The 21,536-nt window shown below is 46.3% G+C and overlaps 1 protein-coding gene across 1 annotated transcript in view; it reads left to right on the forward strand.

The window, feature by feature from the left end:
* LOC132407330 (centrosome-associated protein 350-like) overlaps window positions 1-21,536 on the forward strand; it is a 171,492-nt gene that overhangs the window by 51,367 nt on the left and 98,589 nt on the right. Inside the window, exon 8 of the mRNA XM_059993673.1 lies at window positions 16,024-16,158. Coding sequence (XP_059849656.1) covers window positions 16,024-16,158 — 135 coding nt within the window. The remainder of the gene's footprint in view (window positions 1-16,023; window positions 16,159-21,536) is intronic.

Genomic DNA, 21,536 nt, shown 5'->3' on the forward strand with positions numbered 1-21,536 from the left:
CCTCCTCCCCTTTTTCCAATGGTCCACTCTCCTCTCCTCTCAGATTCCACCCTCTCCAGCCCTTTACCTTTCCTACCCACCTGGCTTCACCTATCACCTCCTAGCGATCCTCCTTCCCCTTTCCCCACCTTTTTGTTATGTCATCTTCCCCCTTCCTTTCCACTCCTGAAGAATGATCTCAGCTTTGACTGTTCATTCACTTCCATAGATACTGCCTGACCTGCTTCCAGTATTTTGTGTGTGTTGCTTTGGAATGGATGAAACTGTTCTCAGTAATCACAAGTATGCCATCTGGTGAAAGATTAAACTCTGCCCATCCTGCTGTAATTGAGTAGGAGATGGGATTAGGGAGAGATTAAAGAAACAAGGCATAATATTAAGGATGATGTTGGTGAATGTTCAAGTTTATTCTCATTCAACCATACATATGTATACAGCTAAATAAAAGATTGTCCCTCTGGGGCCAAGGTGCAAATCACAGTACATAAAGTCACACGCAGCACATGTAGTTACGATCCAGCACCAAGTAATATTAGCACAAGTCCCTGAGTGCTTGGCCTGAAGATTGACAGTGTGAGTTACATGTTTATGTAAGATTTTAATCAAGTAAGCAGTCATATTGTGAATATGTGAAACAACAGGTATAAAAGATGAAAAGTGACCAAAGCAGGATGCGAGTGTATCTGTGCGAGGGGAGGGGGTTATTCAGACAGCTGTGCATGTGTGCTGGTGTGTTGAGAGCAGGCATTTTAAACGTGTATACTGCACAAGACTGACATGATTTGTAAGATTATACCACTTTGATGCTTAAAAGCTAAATATCAGATTGTTCCTGGTTTTTGGAGGTGTTGCATTGGAAGTACTTGAGATGCGCATTCAAAGGGACAGATGTTTGAGTGTAATTCCAAGTTGATTAGTGGTGATTTTCACATTTCATAAATTGTGCTGGTGTCTGAATTTAAGAAGAAAACAAGGGTACTTAATTGGTTGTAAAACACTTGTTAATGCCCTTTTAAAAATGTTTATATTGTAGCGGTGTGCTACACGCAGCGCTAAAATTACGACACGGAGTCGGTAACTGCAGTCGAAGGAAAAACTTTATTCGAAAACTTCAGCCTCACTTTTAAGCCTCTGTCAACCGGCCCCCCATGGCGAAGAGGCTCCAAAGCTCTGTGCTCGCAAACCCCCGTAGGCTATCTAATTGTGAGTCGGTTCGGATACGCTAGGAAATGAGCCGCCACATAACCCCCCCCCAGAACCGGCGATACACCCCCCAATGTCCACAGCCTGGGCCAGAACCTGCTTGGGAGGTTGGCCTCTGCGCCGAGGCGCCGGAAACTCGGCCGGTTGCGCCAGGTCCACATGGGCCGGCTTGAGGCGGTCCACCGTGAAAACCTCCTCCTTCCCCCCAACGTCCAGCACGAACGTGGACCCGTTGTTCCGGAGCACCGTAAACGGCCCCTCGTATGGCCGCTGCAGCGGTGGCCGATGCCCGCCCCTTCGTACAAACACAAACTTACAGTTCCGTAGGTCTTTGGGTACGCAGGTCGGGTGCCGCCCATGCTGTGAAGTGGGTATGGGGGCCAGGTTACCGAGCTTCTCGCGAAGTCTGCCCAGGACTGCAGCGGGTTCTTCCTCTTGCCCCCTCGGGGCTGGTAGGAACTCCCCGGGGACGGCCAGGGGCGCGCCGTATACCAACTCGGCCGACGAGGCGTGCAGGTCGTCCTTGGGCGCTGTGCGGATGCCGAGAAGGACCCAGGGAAGCTCGTCCGCCCAGTTGGCTCCTCGCAGGCGGGCCATGAGGGCCGACTTCAGGTGACGGTGGAAACGCTCCACTAGCCCGTTCGACTGTGGGTGGTAGGCAGTGGTGTGGTGCAGCTGAGTCCCCAAAAGGCTGGCCATAGCTGACCACAGGCTGGAGGTGAACTGGGCGCCTCTGTCGGAGGTAATGTGGGCTGGTACACCAAAGCGGGATATCCAGGTGGCGATCAGGGCTCGGGCGCAAGATTCGGAGGTGGTGTCGGTGAGCGGGACCGCCTCTGGCCATCTTGTGAACCGGTCCACGATAGTCAGGAGGTAACGCGCTCCGCGCGACACTGGCAGGGGGCCCACGATATCCACATGAATGTGGTCGAAACGCCGGTGGGCGGGATGGAACTGCTGCGGTGGGGCTTTGGTGTGCCGCTGAACCTTGGCCGTCTGGCAGTGCATGCACGTCCTGGCCCATTCACTGACCTGTTTGCGGAGTCCGTGCCAAACGAACCTGCTGGAAACCATCCGGACAGTTGTCCGGATGGAGGGATGCGCCAAGTTATGAATGGAGTCGAAAACACGTCGCCGCCAGGCTGCGGGGACGACCGGACGGGGCTGGCTGGTGGCGACGTCACAGAGTAGGGTCCTCTCACCTGGGCCCACGGGGAGGTCCTGGAGCTGCAAACCAGAGACTGCAGTCCTGTAACTCGGAATCTCCTCATCTACCTGCAGTGCCTCTGCCAGTGCCTCAAAGTCTACCCCTTGGGAAAGGGCATGAACGGTAGGGCGAGAGAGCGCATCCGCCACGACATTGTCCTTACCCGAGACGTGCCGGACATCCGTCGTGTATTCAGAGATGTAGGACAGGTGGCGTTGCTGGCGGGATGACCAGGGGTCGGATGCTTTCGTAAACGCAAAGGTAAGCGGTTTGTGGTCCGTGAACGCGGTGAAGGGCCGACCTTCTAGGAAGTACCTGAAATGCCGGATTGCCAGGTAGAGCGCCAACAGTTCCCGGTCAAAAGCACTGTACTTGAGCTCGGGTGGCCGCAGGTGTTTGCTGAAAAACGCCAGGGGTTGCCAGCGACCTGCGATGAGCTGCTCCAGCACCCCACCGACTGCCGTGTTTGATGCGTCCACTGTGAGGGCGGTAGGGGTGTCCATTCTGGGATGTACTAGCATTGCGGCGTCAGCCAAAGCTTCCTTCGTTTGAACGAAAGCGGCGGCGGACTCCTCGTCCCAGGTAATGTTCTTGCTCCGACCCGACATCAGGGCGAACAGGGGGCGCATGATCCGGGCAGCTGAAGGGAGGAAGCGGCGGTAGAAATTGACCATACCTACGAATTCCTGAAGGCCTTTGATCGTGGTGGGTCGGGGGAAGTGGCGGACCGCATCTACCTTAGCGGGCAGAGGGGTTGCCCCGTCTTTAGTAATCCTGTGGCCCAGGAAGTCAATGGTATCAAGTCCGAACTGGCATTTGGCAGGGTTGATTGTAAGACCGTACTCACTCAGTCGGGCGCAGAGTTGACGGAGGTGGGACAGATGCTCCTGACGACTGCCGCTGGCTATGAGGATGTCATCCAAATAGATGAACGCGAAGTCCAGGTCCCGTCCCACCGCGTCCATTAACCGCTGGAACGTCTGTGCGGCATTCTTCAGGCCGAACGGCATGCGGAGGAACTCGAAGAGGCCAAACGGGGTGATGAGAGCCGTCTTGGGGACGTCGTCAGGATGCATCGGGATTTGATGGTACCCTCGGACAAGGTCGACCTTGGAGAAGATCCGGGCGCCGTGCAGGTTTGCCGCAAAGTCCTGAATGTGCGGCACAGGGTAGCGGTCCGGTGTGGTAGCCTCGTTCAGCCTGCGGTAGTCGCCGCACGGTCTCCAGCCCCCCGTCGCTTTGGGCACCATGTGCAGGGGGGAAGCCCAGGGGCTGTCGGACCGCCGGATGATCCCCAATTCCTCCATTCTCTGGAACTCCTCCTTCGCCAGTCGGAGCTTGTCCGGGGGAAGCCGCCGAGCACGGGCATGGAGGGGTGGTCCCTGTGTCGGGATGTGGTGCTGTACGCCGTGCCTGGGCATGGCTGCTGTGAACTGCGGTGCCAGAACCGATGGGAACTCCGCCAGGACCCTGGTGAAGTCGTTGTCGGACAGCGTGATGGAGCCGAGGTGAGGGGCTAGCAACTGGGCCGCGCCCAGGGAGAACGTCTGAAAGGTCTCGGCGTGTACCAGTCTCTTCCTGGGCAGGTCAACCAGCAGGCTGTGAGCTCGCAAAAAATCCGCACCCAGAAGCGGTTGGGCTACGGCGGCCAGTGTGAAGTCCCACGTGAACTGGCTGGGGCCGAACTGTAGCTGCACCTGACGGGTGCCATAGGTCCTTACTGTGCTGCCATTCACGGCCCTCAGGGGGGGACCTGGTGCCCTGCTGCGGGTGTCGTAACTTGTCGGAGGTAAAACGCTGATCTCAGCCCCAGTATCGACCAAAAACCGGCGTCCCGACCTTCTATCCCACACATACAGGAGGCTATCCCGATGGCCAGCCGCCGTAGCCATCAGCGGCGGCTGGCCCTGGCGTTTCCCGGGAACTTGCAGGGCGGGCGGCAACGGCGGGCTTCTGCGCCCCACCGCTGGTGGTAGAAGCACCAGTGGTCATTAGGCCGGGGGTTAGTGGGCTCTGCGGCCGGGCCTGGACTGGTTTGCTGCCGGGAGCGTGGCTGGGAGATCTGTGCGATGGACGCCCCGCTCACCTTTTTGGCGTTCCACAGCAAGTCCGCCCGGGCTGCCACCTTCCGGGGGTCACTGAAATCCGCGTCGGACAGCAGCAGGCGTATGTCCTCGGGCAGCTGCTCCAGGAATGCCTGCTCAAACATGAGGCCTGTGTGTCCCTCGGCCAGAGACAACATCTCGTTCATTAAAGCCGATGGAGGTCTGTCGCCCAAGCCATCCAGGTGCAGTAAACGGGCAGCCCGCTCGCGCCGTGAGAGTCCGAAAGTCCTGAGGAGCAGGGCTTTGAATTCCGTGTACTTGCCGTCTGCCGGGGGCGACTGTACGAACTCCGCGACCTGGGCCGCTGTGTCCTGGTCGAGGGAGCCCACCACGTAGTAGTAGCGGGTGTCTTCTGAGGTGATCCGGCGAACGTGGAATTGGGCTTCGGCTTGCTGGAACCATAGGTCCGGGCGCTGTGTCCAGAAACCCGGCAGTTTCAACGAAACCGCATGAACAGAGGCGGCGTCGGTCATTTCTGGTCCAAAAATCGTTTGGACCGTCGGGGTCACCAATTGTAGCGGTGTGCTACAAACAGCGCTAAAATTACGACACGGAGTCGGTAACTGCAGTCGAAGGAAAAACTTTATTCGAAAACTTCAGCCTCACTTTTAAGCCTCCCTCAACCTGCCCCCCATGGCGCAGAGGCTCCAAAGCTCTGTGCTCGCAAACCCCCGTAGGCTATCTAATTGTGAGTCGGTTCGCATACGCTAGGAAATGAGCCGCCACACAAGAATAATTACCATAGCAACTTGCTAGATGTTCAAAGGTTGGACACGTGATAGTGTATTTTGTTGTCTAGGTGGTTACGTTCATCTATCTCCAAAGCTGAAGAAACTTCAGTCACATTCTTATAAGCTTTGGGTCAGCTCCTAATGTTCTAACAACTAATTTGAGAAAAAGGTGCAAAGAAACTTCTGGTAGACCAGACATTAACTATTTTCCTTAACAATAGAGTAATAAGATCGAATATGGGAAAGAAATACAAGGGAATTTCCCTAAACCTGCTCCATTGTTCAATGAAATGATAGTTGATCCCTGAACTGAAGCTGACATCCCATCCAATCCTTGGATCCTTTAAGGCAAGGGTTTCCAACCTTTTTTATGCTTGAACCCTGCAAGGGGGTCTGTGGACCTCTGCCTTAAGACTTGAAAATATTATCTCTGCCTTGCTGTACTTTGAGTACTCTGGAGTCAATACTCTGACTCCAGATGCTCTTCATATGCTCTGATTTTCATTTTCATTTCTGATAAAATCTCCAACCTCTTATCCCCAGTTTGTACTGCACCTGCCATCTTCTTGCAGGGTCACTTAATCTGCCTTTGTACTTTTGATGACCCTCGTTACAGTTCATATCTTCCCTAGTTGCACATTAGCATTAAGCTTGCCTTCATCTCTGTCCTGACACCTCAGCTATTGACAGTCTATCTTTGCGATCGAGTCTTGAGGCATTCCACTTCAAATTAAAAAGAATCAATCTACTTACTGTCTCAATTCTGTCCTTTAATCACACTATTGCCCAACAAAATCTGACTTTCATGTAGCAAAACTTCCCCAAACATTGCCTATCTGGTTCCCCTTTGTCAACCCTCTTCGTTATTAATAAACTAAACTCAATTTGTCAAATGCAATTTTACTTTCCTAAAGTGCTGTAATGTAAACTATACTTACTTTGTTACAGTCCTGTTGTGCAGAGAAAACAACAGATTATCAAGCTCACTGCTTGCCAGTCACTTCTGAGACACATTTGGCCAAAATACAAACTGCTTCTTCATCCTTTTCTGTCACTCTGAATGATGTTCATCAGTAAACTGTGCACTGAAGACCGTTGTGTATTTAATATTTCAGTAATATTAAAAATATATTGTTTGATTTAAGCATTCTTTATGGTTACATAATTCATTACAGATTATATCTAAATGTATGCAAATGGTATACATCATTACATCACCACATCAGTGAAGTAAAAACAAAAAGTACATGTTTTCTGTCGATTAGATTCTGAAGTTACAAAGCATCACAAGGATAATGGGACTTGTCTATACAGTACAAAGCAACTGGGTAAGGAGGAATTAAAATTTAAAAAACAATTATAATAGATAAGAATATTAAATATCAGTGATGAGTCAAACAGTCAAACAGGGGCCTCAAAGCCACTGAAAGAAACATTTCAACAAAGTCATGAATAGCACGTTCAGTGAGTTGGCCACACCGCAAGTAAAGGCTACACAGGCAGAAAGGGAAGGGGTGGCCACTAGACAGCATAGCAGTAGGCAGGTAGTGCAGAAGTCCCCTTAGGTCATCTCCCTCCTAAACAGCTATACTGTTTTGGGTACTGTTGGGGGAGATGTCTCATCAGGGGAAGGCAGCAGCAGCCGAGTTCATTGCACCATGGGTGGCTCTGCAGCACAGGAGGGAAGGAAAAGGAGTGGGAGAGCTATAGTGATAGGGGATTTGATTGTAAGGGGAATAGATAGGCGTTTCTGCAGCCACAAACAAGACTCTAGGATGGTATGTTGCCTCCCTGGTGCAAGGGTCAAGGATGCCTCTGAGCCTGCTGCGGGACATTCTGGAATGGGAGAGTGAACAGCCAGTGGTCGTGGTGACCATAGGTACCAACGATATAGGTAAAAAACGGGATGAGGTCCTACAAGGTGAATTTAGGGAGTTAGGAGATAAACTAAAAAGTAGGACCACAAAGGTAATAATCTCTGGATTACTACCAGTGCCTCGTGCTAGTCAGAGTAGAAATAGGAGGATATTTCCGATGAATATGTGGCTTGAAAAATGGTGCAAAGGGGAGGGATTCAAATTTCTGGGGCATTGGAACCAGTTCTGGGGGAGGTGGGACAGGTATAAACAGGACGGTCTGTACCTGGGCTGGACTGGAACCAATGTCCTAGGGGGAGTGTTTGCTACTGCTGTTCAGGAGGCTTTAAACTAATGTAGCAGGGGGATAGGAACAAGTGCAGAGAGACAGAGGGGTGTAAAATGAGGGTAGAAGCAAAAAGTAGTAAGGTGAAAAGTAAAAGTGGCAAGCAGGCAAATCCAGATCAAAAAGCAAAAAGAGCCACTTTTCAACAAAATTGTATAAGCGCTAAGTGTGTTGTAAAAACAAGCCTGAAGGCTTTGTGTGTCAATGCGAGGAGCATTTGTAACAAGGTGAATGAATTGAATGTGCAGATAGTTATTAATGAATATGATATAGTTGGGATCACAGAGACATGGCTCCAGGGTGACCAAGGATGGGAGCTCAACATCCAGGGATATTCAATATTCAGAAGGGAAAGATAGGAAAGAAAAGGAGGTGGGGTAGCATTGCTGGTTAGAGAGGAGATTAACGCAATAGAAAGGAAGGACATTAGCCTGGAGGATGTGGAATCGATATGGGTAGAGCTGCATAACACTAAGGGGCAGAAAACACTGGTGGGAGTTGTGTACAGGCCACCTAACAGTAGTAGTGAGGTTGAGGATGGCATTAAACAGGAAATTAGAAATGCATGCAATAAAGGAACAGTAGTTATAATGGGTGACTTCAATCTACATATAGATTGGGTGAACCAAATTGGTAAGGGTGCTGAGGAAGAGGATTTTTTGGAATGTATGCGGGATGGTTTTCTGAACCAACATGTTGAGGAACCAACTAGAGAGCAGGCCATTCTAGATTGGGTATTGAGCAATGAGGAAGGGTTAGTTAGCAATCTTGTCGTGCGAGGCCCCTTGGGTAAGATTGACCATAATATGGTGGAATTCTTCATTAAGATAGAGAGTGACATAGTCAATTCAGAAACAAAGGTTCTGAACTTAAAGAAGGGTAATTTTGAAGGTATGAGACGTGAATTAGCTAAGACAGACTGGCAAATGATACTTAAAGGGTTGACGGTGGAAATGCAATGGCAAGCATTTAAAGATCGCATGGATGAACTACAACAAATGTTCATCCCAGTTTGGCAAAAGATTAAACCAGGGAAGGTAGTGCACCCATGGCTGACAAGGGTAATTAGGGATAGTATCAAGTCCAAAGAAGAAACATATAAATTAGCAAAAAGAAGCAGCACACCTGAGGACTGGGAGAAATTCAGAGACCAGCAGAGGAGGACAAAGGGCTTAATTAGGAAAGGGAAAAAAGATTATGAGATAAAGCTGGCAGGGAACATAAAAACTGACTGTAAAAGCTTTTATAGATACAAGAAAAGAAAAAGATTGGTCAAGACAAATGTAGGTCCTTTACAGTCAGAAACAGGTGAATTGATCATAGGGAACAAAGACATGGCAGACCAATTGAATAACTACTTTGGTTCTGTCTTCACTAAGGGGGACATAAATAATCTTCCGGAAATAGTAAGGGACTGAGGGAAATACATGTTAGTAGGGAAGTGGTGTTAGGTAAATTGAAGGGATTAAAGGCAGATAAATCCCCAGGGCCAGATGGTCTGCATCCCAGAGTGCTTAAGGAAGTAGCCCAAATAGTGGATGCATTAGTGATAATTTTTCAAAACTCCTTAGATTCTGGATTAGTTCCTGAGGATTTGAGGGTGGCTAATGTAAACCCACTTTTTAAAAAAGGAGGGAGAGAGAAACCGGGGAATTATAGACCGGTTAGTCTGACATCGGTTGTGGGGAAAATGCTAATGTCGGTTATCAAAGATGTGATAACAGCACTTTTGGAAAGAAGTGAAATCATTGGACAAAGTCAGCATGGATTTGTGAAAGGAAAAACATGTCTGACGAATCTTATAGAATTTTTTGAAGATGTAACTAGTAGAATGGATAGGGGAGAGCCAGTGGATGTGGTATATTTAGATTTTCAAAAGGCTTTTGACAAGGTCCCACACAGGAGATTAGTGTGCAAACTTAAAGCACATGGTATTGGGGGTATGGTATTGATGTGGATAGAGAATCGGTTGGCAGACAGGAAGCAAAGAGTGGGAGTAAACAGGACCTTTTCAGAATGGCAGGCAGTGACTAGTGGGGTACCGCAAGGCTCAGTGCTGGGACCCCAGTTGTTTACAATATATATTAATGATTTAGATGAGGGAATTAAATGCAGCATCTCCAAGTTTGTGGATGACACGAAGCTGGGTGGCGGTGTTAGCTGTGAGGAGGATGCTAAGAGGATGCAAGGTGACTTGGATAGGTTAGATGTGTGGGCAAATTCATGGCAGATGCAATTTAATGTGGATAAATGTGAAGTTATCCACTTAGGTTGCAAGAACAGGAAAACAGATTATTATCTGAACGGTGGCCGATTAGGAAAAGGGGAGATGCAACGAGACCTGGGTGTCATTGTATACCAGTCATTGAAGGTGGGCATGCAGGTACAGCAGGTGGTGAAAAAGGCAAATGGTATGTTGGCATTCATAACAAAAGGATTTGAGTACAGGAGCAGGGAGGTTCTACTGCAGTTGTACAAGGCCTTGGTGAGACTGCATCTAGAATATTGTGTGCAGTTTTGGTCCCCTAATCTGAGGAAAGATATTCTTGCCATAGAGCAGGGGTCGGCAACGTTTACCACTGAAAGAGCCAATATGGACCCATTTCCCACAGAAAAGAAAACACTGGGAGCTATAAAACCCGTTTGACATTTAAAATGAAATAACCCTGCATACAACGGGTTTTTTTTGCCTTTATGCTATGTATAAACTAACTATAATGTGTTGCATTTATGAAATTGATGAACTCCTGCAGAGAAAACGAAATTACATTTCTGCATGCAACAAAAACATTTTGAACTCCGAAAAAAAGACGTTGGGTTGAAGGTTACTCCATAGTTAGCCTACCTTGGATCGAAGAATTAAAAGAAATCGCGCACTGGCGGGTGTCAGGCATTGACAGTGGTGATGTATATTAATAGCGATAAAAAATACGTTGTAGCAGTGTAGCGCTACACGCAGTGCTAAAATAAAGACACTGCAGTCAAAGGTAACTTTATTCAAACTCAACAGCCTTGCTTTAAAGCCTCCCTCAACCCATCCCCGTGGGCGCGGATGCTCCAAATGACACGTACTCACAAATCCCCGTAGGCTATCTCCCTTAGCCGGAACGGTGGCTAATTGTGAGCCGGTTCGGATGTGCCAGGAAATGGGGTCTCCACAACGTTTTTAGATTGTACAAGATCACCATAATCTTCAAATTTCGAATTACATTTCAAAAATTAACAAACCACGGGGAGCCACAGCACAGAGATGAAATTGCCGCATGCAGCTCCGGAGCCGCGGGTTGCCGATCCCTGCCATAGAGGGAGTACAGAGAAGGTTCACCAGATTGATTCCTGGGATGGCAGGACTTTCATATGAAGAAAGACTGGATCGACTAGGCTTATACTCACTGGAATTTAGAAGATTGAGGGGGGATCTTATTGAAACGTATGAAATTCTAAAGGGATTGGACAGGCTAGATGCAGGAAGATTGTTTCCGATGTTGGGGAAGTCCAGAATGAGGGATCACAGTTTAAAGATAAAGGGGAAGCCTTTTAGGACCGAGATGAGGAAAAACTTCTTCACACAGAGAGTGGTGAATCTGTGGAATTCTCTGCCACAGGGAACAATTGAGGCCAGTTCATTGGCTATAATTAAGAGGAAGTTAAATATGGCTAAAGCCATAAAATATGGCTTGTGGCTAAAGGGATCAGGGGGTATGGAGAGAAAGCAGGTACAGGGTTCTGAGTTGGATGATCAGCCATGATCACACTGAATGGCGGTTCAGGCTCAAAGGGCTGAATGGCCTACTCCTGCACCTATTTTCTATGTTTCTATGTTTCTAACTGGCAAAGGAATGAAAAGAGCTTGTCTAACATCTATTTCCCTGGAGGGAGTTAAATGTAAAGATGGAAGATTAACTTCAGATCCAATGCAGAGTCATGAGAATCCTGAGCATTGCAATGATTGCTTCTTCTGTTAGCTTTCTGAATATTGTTTGTGTTGTTGTACTTGGTGTTATTTATGTGGTTGTATATAAATATACAATATTCTTTGCAAACTTACCGTCAGTTTACCGTGGTTTGCTCTCTTTTTGTGACTGGCACGATGTTTTTTTTTTAGCTATCTGGGCTTGTGCTGAAGTATTCTCTATCTTATCTCAGAAGTTCTGAGTAAGATTTTCCAGATTCAGATCCATTTATCATGTGTACAATGGAACATGCAGTGAAATGTGTTGTGTGCCTTAACAGCCGATACACAGGAGGGAATACTGGCAGTATGGGGCAAGTCTTGCCACACATTCTGCTGCCAACATTGCAATCCATCGAAGCTCAGCAGAACAACACAGGAGACAACCAGCAACAAACAAGACGAGCCCTGTTCCTCCCTCCCACCCATGCACATGAACAGTCCTCTCACCCCAAGGCAGGGTATCTTCTTCAGTCTCCAGCAGACTTGGATTCAGACTTGAGCGTGCAGACATTGGGCCTTCAACGACCCCAGCAGACTCTCAGAGCTTCGCAGGCCTGGGGCTCTGGCCAATAGGCCTCGACTTCGAGACTTCTCATTGGATCCTTGGCATCAAACAACAGGATCCATCGATCGCTGAACACTAGGCCTCAAACTCCGGTCTCACTCCTTCGCAAGCCCAGCTGGGTCATCAGACTTCATTTTTTCTGCCCGCAGGGAATGCTGACTCTGACCCCCGCTGACCCCTGCCACCAGCCTTCCTCCATGCTGGTCTGGACATCCACAATTAAGCCAATTCAGACAAGATAATCAAACTCATGACACAGATTTGAAAAAACAAAAGAAAGCCATGGATGCTGGATATTTGAAATAAAAAGAGACAATGCTTGAAATAATCATAAGGAAAAGTTAACTTTATTTCCTGTTCCTTGGATGTTGCTGAATATATCTAGCATTTCCTGTTTCAATTCCTCACCACGAGTTATTTAGAAAAGAATACTTCTTTTTATTCATGTAAATCTTGATATTGTCACTGACGCCAAATAGAATTTACACACAGAGTTGTGATGTACTTTGTTTTTTCTTAATATTATCATCTTCAGCAATAATTGTGTATGCAAAAGAGACTGTGGATGCTGGAACTTCTAGTACAAAGGAAACTGCTGGAGGATCTCAGTGGGTCAAGCAGCATTTGTGAAGGCAAAAAGATACTCGATGTTTCAGATTGAGGTGCTACATCAGGACTACAGGTTGTGGCGGGGGGGAGTTCATTATATGGAGGTGAGAGGGATGCATGAGGCAGGAGATAGGTAGAACTAGAAGAAGTGGGATGGGGGGAATCTATTATTTGTTTATTTATTGAGATACAGCATGGAATAGGCCCTTCTGGTTCTTCAAGCTGTGCTGACCAACAACTCCAGTTTAACCCTAGCCCAATCATGGGACAATTTACAGTGATGAAATCACCGACCAATATCTGCACGTCTTTGGAATGTGGGAGGAAACCGGAGCACCCGGAGGAAACTCAGCCAGTCATGGGGAGAACGTACGGACTCCATCCAGTCAATGGACGTGGATCTGGGTGGGGTGGAGGGGTGACAGAGGCTGGAAGAGTGTTGAGAAGAAATAAGAGGTTACAGATGAAACCAATTGGGAGAGGCTTCAATTTCTCCATTGCCGCTCATGTAGTTGGTTCTGATGATCACCTTCCTTCCTGACCATTTTCCAGCATCTGCAGCCTCTTATTTTCATAACACCTTTCAGCCTCTGTTTCCACCTATCGCCCACCGACCACTGATTCATGAATCCACCCTCCCCCACTGGCTCCATTTGTCCATTATCTCCCCCATCCCACCCCCAGTCCTTACCCATTTCTACCTATTGCCTGCCAGCCCCTGCCTCACCCCTCCCTCTCATCCCTTTACCCAAATTATTCTCTCCCAACACTCTCCGTCCCTGATACAGGGTCGTGCCCAGTAGCATTGACCACCACCCCTTTGTCTCCACAGATGCTGCTCAACCTGTTTAGTTCTTCTGACCGTTTATTTCAGATGTTTCATCTAAAGTTTTTTGTGGTTCACATAGGTGAACAAAATAAGCATCAGTTATTATTAAACGAAGGATTCTGTGGATTCTGGAAAGCCGGAGTAACACAAACAAAGTGCTGGAGGAATTTAGCAGATTAGGCAGCACCTAAGGAAAGGAATAAACAGTAGATGTTTTGGGCCGAAACCTTTCATCGGGATTTGATGCACCATCAATAACTCTCGAAGACGGGAGGCGAACAATAGGCTTTTATTAGCAGCAAAACGGAGCATGGCATCTCGGAGACTGGGGGGGGGGGGGGGAGCAGTGCCTCCAATCGCCTTTATACCGGGGTCTGTGGGAGGAGCCACAGGAGCAGTCAGCAGAGGGGCATGTCCAGACAGGTATACATAGTTTACCACAGGATTAAGGAAGGTGAAGAATTCTCCTGGCTCGCTCCCCATTCCTTTCCAGTCTTGATGAAGGGCCTTGGCCTGAAATGTGGACTGTTTATTCCTCTCCATCAATGCTGCCTGGCCTGTTGAGTTCTTCAAACATTTGGTGTATATTTCAGTTATTTTTAATATACCCAGACTGTCTGTTAATTAAAGGGTGATTTATTTTGGACTGTTTCTATTCACTTGGGAATCCAGAAGTAGACATGCACAGTCTAAGGATTAAAGCTGGATCTTTCCAGATCTTCCACTTTCAGGGAGTGGCGGAAACTTGAAACTTCTCAGAGAGTGGCAGATGCCTGGAATGTGTTGCCTGGTATGGTGGTAGAAGCAAATGCACCAGAGGCTTTTAAGAGACGTTTAGGTAGGAAAATGAATATGAGGAAGATGGAGAGATACAGACATTGTGTAGGTGAGAGGGATTTGTTTTGGGTGGGGGTTGATTGTCTTTTTAGCTGGGTTGCCACAACATTGTGGGCCAGTGCTGTACTGTTCTGTGTTCTATGTTCCATATTCTCCAGGAGTGGAAATTGGTGATAGGTTATTTGTTAATTTTAAATTTAAAATCACTACTAATTATCTGAAGATTTAAAGTGCTACAGGGAGAAGGCAGATGTGTAGAAATGGGGCACAGATGAGCTACGACCCCAATGAATGAAATGGGCTAAAGGCACCCACCCATCCTATATTCCCATGGTCTTTCTGGTATGTATCACATGGATGGATTTGTATTTCCAAGTTGAATTTTTTGATAGCGTATATTAGAATAAAGACAACTTCATTCATTCTGATTAATTAAATTTACAAATTAAAATGGAGCATATAGACCAAGCTACTGTAGTATTTTTTTATTCAGTTACGGGATGTGGGTGTTGCCAGGTAAGCCAGCATTTATTGCCCATCCCTAGTTGCCTTGAGAAGGTGGTGATGAGCTGCCTCCTTGAACCACTGCAGTCCCTGAGGTGCAGGAACACCCACAGTGCTGTCAGGGACAGAATGCCATGATTTTGACCCAGCAACAATGAAGGGATGGTGTTATGTTTCCAAGTCAGGATGGTGAGTGACTTGGAGAGGGATTTCCAAGAGCTGGTGTTCCCAGGTATCTGCTGTTCTCATCCTTCTAGATGGTAGTAGTCGTGGGTGTGGAAGGTACTGCCTTAGGATGTTATATATTGGTATATAATGTAATGTTATTTATTGCAAAACGTTATTATTCAAGTAAAATATAAGGCTGCGAGTAAAATAGGGAAATAAAGTGCTCAGAAGTATCTTATTTACTCTCCAGAACTTCCAAAACATATAAGACAGGAAGAGCAACCCAACCCAGTTCCTGATATTGCTGAAAAGCAGGAAAGGAACTTCCACATCACTCCTTTTCTCTGCTGTGTTGATGTATACGGATGCTGCAGAGTTTACTAAGCTAAGAGCCAGGGAATTTTACTGTGCATTGAGGTTAATCCCTGACAAAGGACTTACTTGGACTGATGCACACAGTGACTGGAAGCTCAATGACTTGGCGACTGCCGCTGGCCTTGTCGTGCCTCCCATCTTCTTACCTGTAATATGAACTGGTGGGTGAGATGATGTAGCCCAAGAGTGGATTCCAGCAATTTCCTGACAATTCGTAATCAATCGTGTTTCCCCCTCCCCCGTTACGTCTATGACTTCAATAACTTCTACCCTTCAATCACTGCGACTTTTCATGTATCAAATGAATTCTAAAAGTTCCTGTCCAAAGTCTCCATTGTCTCTTCAGCCTCCTCCCAAAGAGTCCCTGAAAGGAGGGCATCTGGTGCCATGCTCAAAAATAAGAAAGTGAATCGGGGCGAGGAGTGGGAATTTTGACTGATTATCCCTACTCTTTAACCATGTGCAGAGAGGCCAGTTGGACCAAGTATTCTGCCACCCAAGCCAGGCTAAGCTGGGAATTTAACTAGAGACGGCCTGGTTTGCACGCTCAGCAACTCAGTGCTTAAATGACCAGGCCAAGAGCAGCAAACCCTAACTATGCTGCTGACTTTGTCTTTCAGAAGTTGTATGTGTGAACAATTGTCTGTTCTTTCCAGTTGTGTGGAGCTTGTTTTTTTCTTTAAATTCCCTCTTTGTTTCCACCAGTACAATACAAACTATTTATCGTACACAGACAGCAGAGTCCCGATCTCCATCCCAGGACAGAGAAGAAAACATCAACAAAATTCCAGCAGGGATCACGAGGCGACTGGCAAGCCTCAGAGCTGCTCAAAGATAACTAGCCTGAAGGAACCCGCAAAAGTCAATGGTAAGCAATTAGGGAAATCTTGCAAACTTGTGAAGCATTTGGAAAATTAGATTCTGAATATGTTGTCTTTTTATGACAACAGTTCTATGCTTATAGCTCCGATATTATAGTCTGTGATGTAGCTCATTATAAAATGACTACATTAAAACTCTTCCCGTGTGCAGGTTGATTCTGCCAATTCCCTCCATTTTAAGATATTTTTGGACGTCTTGAGGTCTCAACAGGCTCCCTGAGACTGCACAGCCTTCTTTGATAAGACTTTGCCATTAACAATCTGCAGAAGTGATTGGAAACCCTATTTATCTTATTTATTTGGTCACAGTTTGATAGGATGGAGACAAAAGATTGGTTTATTTCTGTCTGGCAGCTTAGTATGTTCATTTTATTTATGGAAGATCTAATAACTGCATACAGTTGGAAACAAAATCCAAGATTGATAAGCATTTTTTAGTTTAGGAGCCATTCTGAACATACTGTTGGCTGGGTTGACTTGCTCAAGTGTGGTTTTTGCCATTAGAATCTCAGGCCCGCTACCAAGGGAAAGCAAAGCGATGTTAGATAAGTAAATGAGATTTGGATAATATGGTGTCTGACTTCCAAACACCAAAAAGGGTTAAATAGTCTTTGGCTTAGTTTGGCATTAATAATGCTACATTCTGGGATTTAGCTTCTGATAGTAATCATTCAGTCTTTTATCAACTAAATATTCTTATGTAAAAGATGTAATTTTGGGGACTGTGGTTTATTGGTCAGAATTTGTTAATTTATTTTCAGTTTGCTGAGTATGGGAGATTAGGTGTCAAGGACGGTGGTGTTGAATTCAAGTTGTCCCAGGGGCTGAATGAAAATCGAACTGCATTCACCATCAATACTAGTGTGCTGTGAGGTCGATTTCATGTGCTTTGTTGGCGTTAGGAAAAGGAAACGTTTGCCCAGGTTTCTCTTCCTGATGATTCTTTAGTAACTTCTTCCATAAAGTGAGTACAAACATAACATACTTAAGCCAAACAGAAAATGCTTTAGATACACAGCAGGGCAGGGCAGGGCAGGGCAGGGCAGGGCAGGGCAGGGCAGGGCAGGGCAGGGCAGGGCAGGGCAGGGCAGGCTGTAGCCGTGGAAAGGGAGACATTTCAGGTCAAAGACGCTTCGTCAGATTTGGGACAAATGGATTTTAAATGGGAAGGATGGACAGGATGTTAACTCCGTTTCTCCATCTGTGGACACTGCCTGATCTGCTAAGTGTTTCCAACTTTTACCATTTCTTTTTGCTTCAGACTTGCAGCACCTGCAATTTGTTTTTAAGATTTTCCGAACAATAGTAGGGATGCTATGGCGATCGTATAGCCCAATGTGACTGTCAACGAAAGCCACCAGCAAGACATGCAGGTAGCAGTATAAAAGTCTTTATATGGCACACACAAGCTAAAGCATTTGGAGTCACTCTGGAGAGAGGCCCCCGACCCAACATTACATCATATATTTAGGTGCTAAAGATCAAAGGTTACAACAGGACAATTTCTATAGTTACAATGCATTCATATTGCTTCCTTTGTGTTCCACATAATGTTCAAGCACTGAGATCTTCACACTAAGGGGTGATTTATACTTGTGCTTACGGGCTATGCTGTAGCCCTGATTTTCACTTCTGTGTCGCTCTACGCCATAGCAAGCATGCATTGTTGTGTGCCCAAATGCTATTTGGCGGTGGGGTTTCTATGCCACTGTGTTGAGTTTCTTTGTGAGAGACATGGATGAGGAAATGCATTTCAAACACTTTTGCATGTCGGCAGGTAGAGTTGATGATTTGGTTCATCTACTTTGCATTGGTGTACAGATATGGCGGAGAAGAAGCAACCGGAAATGCATAGGAGGAAATGCAATGCTACCAAGCAGACCAATCAGTTATTGCGGTCTGTGTTGCCGCAATGCGTGAGTTGCTTTTTTGGGGAGGTGCACGTCACCCTATGGTGTAGGGTATGCGATACCTACGGCGCAGATGTGATGCACAAGTTTAAATCAGTCTTAACATAGCCAAAATGAATGTTAATCACTGCTAAAACTCCCACTTCCCCAGACCTGTATCTCTTTCACCAGTGAACTTCCCAGCTCTTTACTTCATCCCTCCCCCTCGTGATTTCACCTATCACCTTGTGTTTCTCTATCCCCTTCCTCCACGTTTTAAATGTACTTTTCATCTTTTTTTCTCCAGTCTTGCCAAAGGGTCTTGGCCTGAAACGTCGACTGTACTCTTTTCCATAGATGCTGCCTGGTCTGCTGAGTTCCTCCAGCATTTTGTGTGTGTTAGTCACCTACCAACACTGAGCTGCATTCACTCATATGCAGACATCTCAAGTGAATTGGGTGTTTCCTGGTTTGTAATCCACCCCGGTCTGCAGCTCCAGGAAGACCATTGTTCAGAGCTGCATTTTCAATTCAATCTACAATCCTCGTTCAGATCTCAACCACCCACACAAAGTGCTGGAGGAACTCAGCAGGCCAGGCAGCATCTATGGAAAAAAGCTACAGTTGATGTTTCAGGCCAAGACCTCAGATCTGAAGACTGGTTGCTGTTGAAATTAATATTTGCTCTATTCCATATCTCCAGAATACGTTTTAATCTAGTGCAACTCTCAATGCTACCCTGATAAGAGGCAAAGTACCTGAGGTCGACCAGTATTCTTGGATCCTGATGCAAGGTCAGACTGGTGCATCAGTTGCAGCCAGAATTTAGTTGTTTGGCTCCATTTCGCAGCTATGGCTGCACCTAGGTAGCCCTATAGAGAGAGCACACACAGCGTCATTTAAGCAGCCTTGATAAACTGGTGGAGTAATTTCTTCTAATGATATCTTATTCTCTAATTGACATGTGAATAAAGCGATAAAAATTATAGGGCCCCTTTCCCCAGTCCCTTTTGACACTTTAGTCCTGCCTTTGCACATTTTCCTCTGTGATTAATAGTGTTGACTCTGCTTTAGATGAAACAAGTATTTATATTGCTCATTTTAAAGGATGACTTCAGACCTGGTGACCAGTGAATGAGCAGTCTGAGTCTTGCTCCCTTCCCTGGATTCTGATCGTTATCTTATCCAGGGAACTCGACAAAGCTATAGAGAAGTTACTGTGGATCCACTGCCAAGCCAGCTGAATGGACCCCATGACATGAGGGTTTTGAAGTAAGCAAGCCACTTGTTATGAACTTGGCCTTCAGGAAGAGCAGGTGTGCACTCTCAAATGCCCCTGCCTCCCCTGGACCATCAGCCCACACTCTGTCTATGAGTCTTCGTAAATCTCCTTCTGACCATTTATTTAGTTTTGGATGCTGACCCTTCCACTTTAATTGGTGATCAGCTGTTGCTCATATTGGAAATGTCACTCCACTCTTTAAAAAAGGAGGAAGGCAACAGAAAGGCAATTATGGACCAGTTAGCCTGACCTCAGTGATTGAAAAGATGTTGGAGTCAATTGCCAAGGATGAGATTATTGAGTACTTGGTGACACAGGACAAGATAGGACAAAGTCAGCATCGTTTCCTTAAGGGAATATCTTGCTTGACAAACTTGTTGGAATTCTTTGAGGAGATTACAAGTAGGATAGATAAATGGGATGCAGTGGATGTTGTATATTTGGACTTTCAGAAGGCCTTTGACAAAATGCTCACACATGAGGCTGCTTACCAAATTAAGAGCCCATGGTATTCCAGGAAAATTACTGACATGGTTAGAGCATTGGCTGATCGGTAGGAAGCAGTGAGTGGGAATAAAATGATCCTTTTCTGGATGGCTGCCAGTGACTAGTGTTGTTCCAAAGGAGTCAGTGTTAGGACAGCTTCTCTTTATGCTGTATATGAATGATTTAGATGATGGAATAGATGGCTTTGTTGCCAGGTTTGCAGATGATATGACAATTGATGGAGGGGCAGGTAGTGCTGAGGAAACAGGTAGGCTGCAGAAGGACTTAAACAAATGAGGAGAATGGGCAAGAAAGTGGCAAATGAAATACAATGTTGGAAAATCCATGGTCATGCTCTTTGGTAGTAAAAATAAAAGTGCAGACTAATTTTTAAACAGGGAGAAAATCCAAAAATCTGAGATGCAAAGTGACTTGGGAGTCCTGGTGCAGAACATCCTAAAGGTTAACTTGCAGGTACGGTTGGTGGTGAGGAAGGCAAATGCAACATTAGCATTCATTTCAAGAGGTCTAGAATACAAGACCAGAGTCTTGTAAATGCTGAGGCCTTATAAGGCATTGGTGAGGCCTCGCCTTGAGTATTATGGACAATTTTGGTTTCCGCATCTTAGAAAAGATGTGCTGGTATTGCAGACAATTCAGAGGAGGTTCACAAGGATGATTCTGGGAATGAAAGAATTATCATATGAGGAATGTTTGATGGCTCTGGGTCTGTCCTCACTGGAATTTAGAAGGATGATCTCACTGAAACCTATCAAATGTTGAAAGGCCTAGACAGAGTAGATGTGGAAAGGATGTTTCCCATGGTGGGGGTGTCTAGGACAAGAGGGCACAGCCTCAGGATAGAAGGGCGTCCATTTAAAACAAAGATGAAAGAAATTTCTTTAGCCAGATGGTGAGGAATTTGTGGAATGTATTACCACAGGCAGCTGTGAAGGCCAGGTTATTGGGTATATTTAAGGAAGAGCTTGATAGGTTCTTGATTAGACATGCCATCAAAGGTTACAGGGAGAAGGCCAGGGAGTGGGGCTAGGAGGGGAATAAAAGGATCAGTCATGATTGAATGGCAGAGCAGAATCAATGGGCCAAATGGCCTAATTCTGCTCCTATGTTTGAACAGGCTTCAATAAGCACATTTAATGTCAGAGAAATGTATACAATATACATCCTGAAATTCTTTTTTCTTCACAAACATCCATGAAAACAGAGGAGTGCCCCAAAGAATGAATGACAGTTGAACCTTAGAACCCCAAAGCCCCCCGCTCGCATACAACCAGCAGCAAGGCAACGACGCCCCGCACCCCCACCAGCAAAAGGCATCGGCACCCTCCACCGAGCACACAAGCATGCGGCAAGCATCAATGAAGACACAGGCTTATCTAAGGCCTTGTGTTCAGGTTCTTGCCTGATGTTTCCTATTAGGATCAGGCAGGTGAGCATCCAAGCTAATGCAGGCATGCTCACCATGTACCTGGGCCACAGACACCATGGGACTCCCTCCTCATGTTCACATCTCATCCATGAATTGGCTAACAACCTGGAAAAATTTCCCAGCCCCTCCCAATTGCAGATGTTTTTTTGTGCTGAAGAATATTATCTTTCTTTTTTCTTTTTCAATCTTTTTATTGAGTTTCATATGTACATATAAAAAAAAAGAACATAATAATGAGTAAATTATGAATACAATAGA

Source organism: Hypanus sabinus, chromosome 18 (genome assembly GCF_030144855.1).
Source record: "Hypanus sabinus isolate sHypSab1 chromosome 18, sHypSab1.hap1, whole genome shotgun sequence".
Lineage (NCBI taxonomy): Eukaryota > Metazoa > Chordata > Chondrichthyes > Myliobatiformes > Dasyatidae > Hypanus > Hypanus sabinus.